The sequence below is a fragment of the Corvus cornix genome, chromosome 11 (genome assembly GCF_000738735.6).
Source record: "Corvus cornix cornix isolate S_Up_H32 chromosome 11, ASM73873v5, whole genome shotgun sequence".
Taxonomy (NCBI): Eukaryota; Metazoa; Chordata; class Aves; order Passeriformes; family Corvidae; genus Corvus; species Corvus cornix.
Window position 1 is genome coordinate 6606214 of NC_046341.1, and position 8985 is coordinate 6615198.

The 8985-nt window shown below is 48.2% G+C and overlaps 1 protein-coding gene across 2 annotated transcripts; it reads left to right on the plus strand.

Moving 5' to 3' along the window:
- Positions 1-1025: 1025 nt before the first annotated feature.
- LOC104691796 (cholesteryl ester transfer protein) lies at positions 1026-8779 on the plus strand. Of its 2 annotated transcripts, XM_010403461.3 has the most exons (16): positions 1036-1238; positions 2226-2340; positions 3108-3242; positions 3756-3826; positions 4250-4337; positions 4448-4517; positions 4806-4866; positions 5465-5556; positions 5795-5974; positions 6385-6435; positions 6775-6942; positions 7727-7794; positions 7914-7956; positions 8043-8112; positions 8437-8522; positions 8615-8779. In XM_010403461.3, the coding sequence occupies exons 1-16, from the start codon at positions 1094-1096 to the stop codon at positions 8687-8689; spliced, it is 1518 nt and encodes a 505-aa protein (XP_010401763.1). In that variant the 5' UTR covers positions 1036-1093; the 3' UTR covers positions 8690-8779. The 2 variants fall into 2 exon arrangements, with proteins under 2 accessions (XP_019143754.1, XP_010401763.1); XM_019288209.2 differs by lacking the exons at positions 8437-8522; positions 8615-8779 and adding an exon at positions 7467-7606 and having other exon boundaries at positions 1026-1238; positions 8043-8088.
- The last annotated feature ends 206 nt before the right edge of the window (positions 8780-8985 follow it).

Genomic DNA, 8985 nt, shown 5'->3' on the forward strand with positions numbered 1-8985 from the left:
CCCGAGGCCATTCACTTCCTCAACTCAGGAAGAAAACAACACGGCAGGGTGGGGCTGCTGGACTGCGGGGTCCCCTCAGGAAGTGTGCTCACCCTGCACAGGGAGAGGAGGGAGGCTGGCATCTTGTCTTGCTCAGGGGGTTGAGGGTGCTCCTGCAGCACTGCAAAGTTCTTATCTGTCCTTCTCCATCAGTCTTTGCTGGCAGAAAGATTCACAGGAACCTGTGTTGTGAGCCTCCTGGCTGAAGTAACCCCACTCTGTTTTATCCTGGAGTTTGTTTTGGGGTTGGGATGGGCCCCAGCAGCACAGCAGAGGTGTGGGAGGACAGCAGCATACAGAGCACAGGTGTGTGCGTGGAGTGGATGTGAACTTGGGTCTCTCATGCTCCCCAAATAGCAGCTGAGAGTCTGGGTGCACGAAAAACTTCACCTTAGTGGGATTTTGCCCATCTGGATGGTGGCAAATAAGATTTTCAACTGATCCAGCCAAGAGGCAGAAAACATCCTAGTCTTATGGTCACAAAGCTTTGCAGGGATGTGGGAGATGGGGGTTCACCCAGTGGTAGCAGGAAGCACCCTCTTCCCAGGAGTGTGCCTCTGTTTCCCCACAGTGTGTATAAAATCAGTGGAAGGGGGAGCAGTTAATTATGTAGGTCCTTTCAAACAGGACTTTGCTGGGGAATTACTGCAGGAATGCAAAATAAGGAATATTTCTGCATGAAGAAAAAATTGTGAACTGGCTTGAGGCAGCATGTGAGGCTGCTGCCTCGACTTTATCCTCTTCCAGTCTCCATCCCCCTCCAGCTTTTTCCACCCGCCCTGGTAACTCATGTGTAACTTTAACATGAGTTAAAGCAGTCTTGGCAGGAGCACCAAGCCCTGCAGCCCAAACTCCTGCCGAGGGAGGAAGGCAGTGTGTGACATGAAGGGTGTTAAGGAAACTATAGGAAGATTAGGAAATTGTGATGAATTTTGATAAGTGGAGGAAGCAGGTCATGTCCTGCTTCGAGTGGGCTCTGCTGGGGGTATGAAAGCAGCCTCTGCCTCTGCCAAGAACCACTTGGTCTCATCAGTGCTCTCTGCTCTTGCTGAAGATGTGCTGGGCTGGCAGGATGATGCTGGGGACCTTCAGCATCTTGCTAGTGCTGGTCCACGCAGCAGCAGCGTGTGATTTTGGGCCCTTCCCCTACAGAGCCACAGGGATCGTCTGCAGGATGACCAAGCCCGCGGCATTGCTGTGTAAGTGCCTGCTCTTTGGGGCTGTGTTTGCCCCGTCTCTGCCAGAAGGTAGTGACAGATCAGCCAAGTGAGGGGGTTTCTTGCTTCTCTGTCTCTTGTGTAAACACCTGCCTGGGAGCATAGGTTAAAGCATGGGCACCTGATCTGAACAGGCAAAGGAACTTGAAAATTGTCCCCCACCCCTCTCCTCAGCCCCAGGGTTTAGTGCTGTTGCTGTTGGGGCTTGGCATGATGAAAGAGCTTGAATAAATGTGTGTTTGATTTCTCTCCTCACTGCAATCTCATCTCTTGGGGTCGCTGTGCAGAAGTGGGGAAATGTTCTCTGCTGCTGTGGGCTTATTTGCAAGGATTTGGGAGTTTTGCAGGTGGGGAAAGAACTTAGTTCTTCTGTGGAGGGTAGGATCAGCTGTGTCCTGTCCCATCCAACAGTGGTACATGCAGAGAAAGATGTATTCATGCTGGACCAAACTAAGAGATGGCATTTCTGGAAGGAAAAACCATGTACAAGCATGTGCCTGAGGCTGAGGCTGGAATGGGCTGGATAATGTCAGGAAAATGGGCACAGAAACTTGAGTATCAGAATTTTTTCTTTGTAGACCCAAGAGCTGACTGCAATACAAGTAAGCAGCAACAAAGCAAAGCACTGGGGTAAAGTCAACAGCTTATGTGGTGTCAGGATGAGCACAGCCTTGACCTTTCCAAAATCTGCTCCTGAGGTGTGTGAAAGCTGGCCATGATTCCCTGGAATCAGTTCCTGCTGATGGCTGTCGAGCCACATGTGCTGTTGTCTCTTGCTGCCATCAACTGTTAGAGTTAGGGAATTTTAATTTTTTAATTTACTCTGAAACTAATTCTAAGTGCTTTCTTAATCTAACGGACATGCCTCAGATAAAAGCCTTCGGTAGTGCTTTAATCCAGAGTGCGGATCTGGTTTGCAGCTAGCAGAGGTTGCAGTTTGACATCTTTGCCCTTTTCTTCCACTGACAGTGAACAAGGAAACGGCCCAGGTCATTCAAGCAGCCTTCAGAAATGCCAAATTCCCAAACATCACTGGGGAAAGGTCCATGCGGCTCCTCGGCCGGGTGGCTTATGGGCTGACCAAGTGAGTATCTCCACGTCTCTGTGCCAGGGGAGGTGATGGGAAAGAGAGTGGAACAGGAATGGGCCTTGGAGGGAGCTTTGATCCAGCAATTCCTGGTGAAAGCAAAGGTCTGGACTGGGACAGACACACTTTTGGGTCTAAGTCTTGCTGACAATTTGCGTGTCAAGGTTTAGTCTGCTGCTGTGCTATTTAAGAGTTATTTTATTTTTCCAACTGAGTGGGCAGGCAGCAAGGCAGCGTGTAGAGGGGCAGTAATGTCCCTGTGGGCTGGGGCACCTGTGGCCACCAATGACAGATGGTGCCCAGTGCACATTGAGAGGCAGAGGGGACACATCCAGGGCTGCCAGAGCCACCCTTGTCAGCAGGATGGCACTTGGCTGTGCCTTGTGACAAACCAGGCTGGGTGTTGCTGTGTTACTCATTTTTATTTTGGGACCACAAACTCAGTGGTGCATTCCCAGAACAGACTTCCTGCCATAACCATGGCTGCACAGAGCTCTGCAATAAAACAGGGCTGCATTGCTCCATGTTTCCTGTTTAAAGCATTCCACAGCCTTGTGTGCAAATATTGTGAGGGAGGCACAGTCCACAAAGGCTGAGCAAAAGCATCACTGTCACTGTCCTTGTGCCTGGCCCTGGGATTTGCAAAAGCTCTGGAGTCTGGCATGGGTCCCTCAGAGATCCCATTCCTCAGGAATAAACCTGTCCTGCCCAATCACAGAAAACAGCTCTGGGTTGGGAACAAACTGTGTTTCTGTTGTTTCTAGCATCCAGGTCAATGATTTGTCCATAGAGAGGAGCCAGGTGGAGCTCGAGGAGGACAATGCTATTCACATTGCCATTAAAAACGTGACAGCCTTGTTCAAAGGGACCCTCACCTATGGCTACGCCGGGGCCTGGTTGTAAGTACCTGGGTCTGGGGGCTGCTGAACCCCACCGCCCAGCTCCTGCTGCTGCCCATGGGACTGGCCCATGACACAAGTAGAAGTGAGGGGGCTGCACTTCCCAGTCTCTCTGGCAATGGCAGCACTGATGATTGCCTGAGACAAGATTTTATACTTTAGCAGAGCTGCTGAGCCCCATCACTGCTCTGCTCATCTTGCTTTCTGCCTTTCTGCCCTCACCTTGCATGACGAGACCAGATGGCCAAAGCATATGAGTTGACTTCTTCCCTCCCCTTCACTTCTCTGTAAAGTCTGACTGGATAAAAAGGGGAGTTTAAAGCTCCTAAGTGCCACGAAGGCAGCAGTTTGCAATGATTTAAAGCCAGAGTACCTGAAATGGGCTGTGGTATGCTGGGGGTTTGCCCACTGCAGGGCAAGGACTGATGGGAGAGGTGTTATAAGATCCACATCTGTCGGGGAGAAGCTGCTCCTGGCACAGGTTCCTAAATCTCCCCTCTTCTGCCATTACAGTTTGCAGCTTTTTCATTCAGTTGATTTTGAAATTGAGTCTTCCATTGACCTCCAGCTAAGCATCAAACTGAGTAAGTATGTTACAATACCCAAACTTTTTGCAGTACAACTTAATTCCCTCCATGCTCTGGTTTGTGGGTTGCATGTACTCTTCAGGTTCTCCTGGGTCATGGTAGGGGACAGCTGAGTCTCTGATGGCAGGAGCTAGGGCAGCTGGCAGGTATCCAGATGCAGCATGAAGAAGGGTGCCTGGTAGACCAGCTCAGCTGGAGCTGTGAGCAGAAACCCTTGATCCAGGTGCAAGGGTAGCCACATCTGCCCTGACTTGGCAGGGTCTGGAATCTTTTGGAAACATACCCTGGAGATGTGGGGAACCCTGGCTGGCCCTCTACAGTGATGCCCTGCTCCAGGCCTGCAGTGTCTGCAAAGTGCACTCATCCTTCTCATCTGAGTAACAAATAATTTGTTTTTCTTTTTCCTTTCGTCCCATGCAGCGTGCCAAAAGGACCAAGTGGTTCCTGATGCCTCAGGCTGCTACCTGACTTTCCACAAACTCACACTTCACCTCCAAGGAGACAAGCAGTGAGTCTGCCCCCTTTCAAAATGTAGATTTGTGGTCCCCCTGCCAGCCCCTACTCACCCAAATGAGCAGACCACGGGTGGTCCTTGACTGTGCTCCCTGTCTTACACAGACCTGGCTGGCTGAAGCAGCTCTTCACAGATTTCATCTCCTTCACTCTGAAGCTTGTCCTCAAGAGGGAGGTAAGATCAGCCTGGGGACAGAGGAAAGCTCTGTGTAGCTTTGTAAGCCACACATTTTTCTTGCCCACAAGACAGTAGCAGTGTAATGTTAGTGCTCATGAAAAATAAGACAAATAAATTGAATCCACAAAAAAAAAAGAAAGCTTGGACAAAGTGAGAGGTGTTGCTGACCCTGAGGCTGCTGGACTCTGACCAACAGCCCCCACATCTCAGTGAGGTTCAGCTCTGCTCTACAATCCAAAATCCTACCCCTTTCCCTAATTTTTGCCCCCTCTTCTCCTCATGTAGGTGTGCAAGGAAATAAATGCTGTTTCTCAGATGCTGACAAATTTTATACTTGATTTAGCAGGTAAATATTCCTGTTCTTTCTGCTTTCTGTTTTTGTGTGCAGCTTTTCATGTTTGAGCCCCAACAGAGCAGTAGCCACATCCATCAAAAATGTCCTTCTGAAATGTGTATGGGATCCCAAGCCCTTAGACAGCAGCAAAATAAACCTTGGTAATGTTATGTTTGGAATTTTCTGCATCAGGTTGATCTTTAAGGGTGATTGCACAGATTCAAAGATACATTTCAATTCATAAGGAATTTCTCCTTCAGTATGTACTGGTCAGCTGTGCAGGATACTGCAGGACCAACGTTAGCTAGAACAGGAGCATGCACTGCAGTATTAGGGATGAGATATCAGAGTATCAGGAGATTTTCCCAGTCCCAAATACCAGGGAAAAGGAGTGGAATGTAAAACTGAGCATAATTATTTCCCAGTGAAGAAATGGAGTCGGTGAGCTGTATTAGGATCAGCACTAGCATCCAAAGGAGTGGGAACCTTCGTCCCATCCCTGTGTCCTTTATAACTCCCAGTCACCTGTACCAAGTCCTAAAAGCAACTGTCACAAGCTCTGCTTAAGGTCCTATTTCTGATGTGAGGTTTCTGTGTTTCCTTCCTGCAGCCGATTTTGTCCGGGATAAGGATATCATTGTTGATATCTCCCTTGCATCAGATCCTGTAATTAAAGCAAGCTACATAGAATCCCATCACAAGGTGAAGTAACCCAGGCTGCTCAGAAATGTTTCCTGGCCATGGTGTGCTCTGGAGGACTTGGAGAGGCTGGTTCCATGGGGCTGTGCCGTGCTGTGGCACTGCAGCCTGGGCTGATGCCAACCTGCTACCTGCTCTGTGTCCAGCCAGGCCTTTGCCTTGCAATGGAAATGCAGGTGTTGACTTTTTGTCCTGTCTCCCTGCTGCTTGCTGTGGCCAACACACTTGTTATCCTTTACAGGGCCTTGTCCTGTACAGGAACAACTCCAGCGTGCTCAGTGACTCTGTTTTCTCCCCGTCACTGCTGACCGAGTCCCGAATGCTCTACTTCTGGTTCTCTGAGCACAGCCTCAGCTCTCTGGCTTCAGCAGCTTTCTTAGATGGGCAACTGGTGTTGAACTTCACAGGGGAGAAGTTGCAGGTGATTCCCAGAGGGGTACCCTCCTTACCTCATACATCATGTTCTGGGGAGAAAGAGAAAAATTCACTAAATGCCATGTTTTGGTGAGAGCTGGTTTCTGTAGAAGATAGAAATGTACAGTCAGTCACTGCATGTGATCCTGAAATTAGTGCCTCATCAGGAGTGTGCTCCCAGGCAGTGTTATTCCCTTCAGTGATAATACCAGCTGACAGAAACCTTATCTGCCGAATTGTAAAGGGATGTGATTTTCTGGGGGAACACTGAAAAGCGTGAGACCTGGGGGAGTTCAGCCATGACCTGCACTGGGCACAGGGCCCACCTCGGTGCTCTGGCCTGTCCAGCCTGCACCAGGGGCAACCATAACCTCGTCTTTTGTTTTTCCACAATCTGTTTCTGGTTTGTTTCTGAAGGAACTCTTTGAGATGGAAGACACAGAAGTGCAGCGGAAGGCAGTGCAGATGGTAACTTTTTGTCTTATTCAGAATATTGTATGTCAAATGAGGAAATTTCACATGGATTCTGTTGCATTGTAATAACTTGGGTCCCTCCTTTGACAACCTGAGTCTTGGGTGGGCCTGATGGAGAAAAACAGGGGCTGATGGAGAAGCAGTTTTGCTTTGCAAGGAGGATTTCTCCATCTTCCATGCTGGCACAATTTCCCTGAAACCTGGCTGAGTTATTGGGCTTGTATGAAGAGAAGGAGGAACTGGGGACTGCAAAAGGAATGCAGCTGTGTGGCAAGTTGGCAGGAAATTGGTATGGAAAAAGCCTGACTCATCTGCTGCTCCTTACTTAACCAGGTTTTTCAAGGCACATCCTATAATGACTCTGTGGCCAAGGTGTGGAGTCTCACCCAGCCCCAGATTTCTCCTCAGCCTGAAGGGACAGTCGTGAGGTCCTTGGTAGCAGTGGAGGTCAGCATCCTTCCTGCAGGAGAAGAACCCCTGGTGGCTCTGTACATGGAGAAGGTCAGTTCTTGCACCTCCTGACTGTGCAGACCTTGGGACAGGCTCTGTCCTGAGTCAGGACCATTCCTGGTGTGCAGGGACAGCAGTGGCAGGGAGTCCTTTGGGAAGGGTGGGTGGCTAAACCACGGGAGGTGGAGAAGGCAGATCAGTTTCTTTTAACATTCTCATCTGTTCCTTAGACATTTGAGGCTGGGAATGATGGTGGTGACCATGTTGGCCCTCTATTAGGCCAGCCCACTATCAGGGTGCAAGGTGGTCAAAGCAGCAGAAAGCTCTGATGAGCCCCCATTAACATTTATTTGACACAGGGTAGTGTCAGTGAGATATTTTAGGAGAGAATGGAGGCACCATGGGAATGTATTTATTTTGAAATCTCCTTGTTCCCAAATTTTAGCTCTGGCCTCCACTTAGAGGATAGTTGTGTCTGAAATGGAGATGCAGCTCTGAAGAATGTGAAGCTCAAAATATAACCTTTTCCTCACAGAGAAACACCACCTCACACAGCAATTTCCATCCTTACACAGGACTTGGTTCACAAAATAGCAAAAGTCCAGTGGATGAGCCATCCTGGAGCCCCAGAGACTGAGGCTCTGGGCCTGAGGGGGGAGTTTGTTGCATGCAAGTGGAGAAGGAAAATGCTGGCCTTCTCTAGCAATACCTGGAGGTAAAGCCAAAAGGACGTTGAACTCTGGCTTCTAGAAAACAACCCAAAATGTCCAAATGCAGCTCCCTCCTATAAGGAAAGATTAGCTAAGCCTCTACTCTGCTGCTCTTCCCTCTGCAGGAAATCACAGTCACTATCCAAGCTACCTATGAAGAAAAGAAACTCATTTTGCAGCCTGTGGACTCCAGGTTGGTACTGTGGTCTCTTGAGAGTTGCCTCTTTTGTCCCATATTTAAGAGCAGCACAAAAAGAGGATCCCTGCAGATCTTAGTGACTTTTCTTCCCTTTTTTTCCCCCTTCCCTCCAGTATAGAGATTAAAGTGTTTAAATGTACAGCTGATCCAAGCGGGGTAAGTCCAGAAAAAAGTATTCTCTAAGTTATTTGGGACTAAATGATGTCTTTAAACCATTTCTGTACTAATTTTCTGGTTTTCAGAAGGACCCATCCATACAAAGGTTCCTGCAGAACATGATCTTGGTTGCTGGCATTCCAGAAGTAACTTCAAGTGAGTTTTCCTTTTGGGGAAGTGCCAACATACTCCATAAATTGTCTAACATCCCATCTCCTAAACTGGAGCACTGAAAAAATACATCAATAACACTGACAACTGGGAAGGGGGGAACCACGTTAATGTTTTGAAATGCTGCCAGATTCACTTGGGGAATGAGGAACCCTTTGTAAATGGCTGAGAAAGGAAAAGTGAGTTTTCTGTCAGGCTGAAGGTTGTGGGGCATTGAGGCACAATTAGCTTTTGGCAATAGGCAGCACATGATGAGCAGCAAGCCAGGACGGACGTCCCTGTAACTGGATGGGTTTGCTGATTCCATAGGTATTGGATCAGCTCTGACTTCCCTGATGAACAGCAAAAGGCTCGATCTCTTTGATATCATAAATCCTGAGATCATCACCAGAAAAGTAAGCAGAGCTCAGAACTGCCTGGCCCTCAAAGCCCTCTTGGGAGTGTGGCATGAACTAACAGTATTTTCTGTTCTTTCCCTACTTTTTAGGGATATGTAATTGTACAGCTTGACTTTGGCTTCCCAAGTCATTTGCTTCTTCATTTTCTTGAGAAAAGTTGGTAGAGCTGATCCCTTCACAGAAGAACACAGAAACTTGTGTAGAACCAGAAAGATTGTGTCTGAACCAATTAAAAGACAAGCTGATTTAAATCAGTTTTGATTGAATTTTATTTCCTTTTTCTGACAAACATTCTAGGCTCTGTACAATTGTACTTACATGGAGCCTTTCTTCTGCAAAGATTTTGAAGTCTGCACCTCAATCCACACTACTTTTTCAGGATCTTTTATAGGGCTTGTGTGCTTAGGAGTCAGGGCTGGGTTCCTGAAGTGCACAGGCTTTCGGTTAGCGCCCTCATAAG

What these genes read in the sequence shown, in the direction of transcription:
- LOC104691796 (XM_010403461.3), top strand. Translation starts at nt 1,094, where the DNA reads ATGTGCTGGGCTGGCAGGATGATGCTGGGGACCTTCAGCATCTTGCTA. An exon ending in ACATAGAATCCCATCACAAG is followed by an intron (nt 5,557 to 5,794) that starts GTGAAGTAACCC and finishes TATCCTTTACAG; the next exon opens with GGCCTTGTCCTGTACAGGAA. An exon ending in TTGCAGCCTGTGGACTCCAG is followed by an intron (nt 7,795 to 7,913) that starts GTTGGTACTGTG and finishes CCTTCCCTCCAG; the next exon opens with TATAGAGATTAAAGTGTTTA.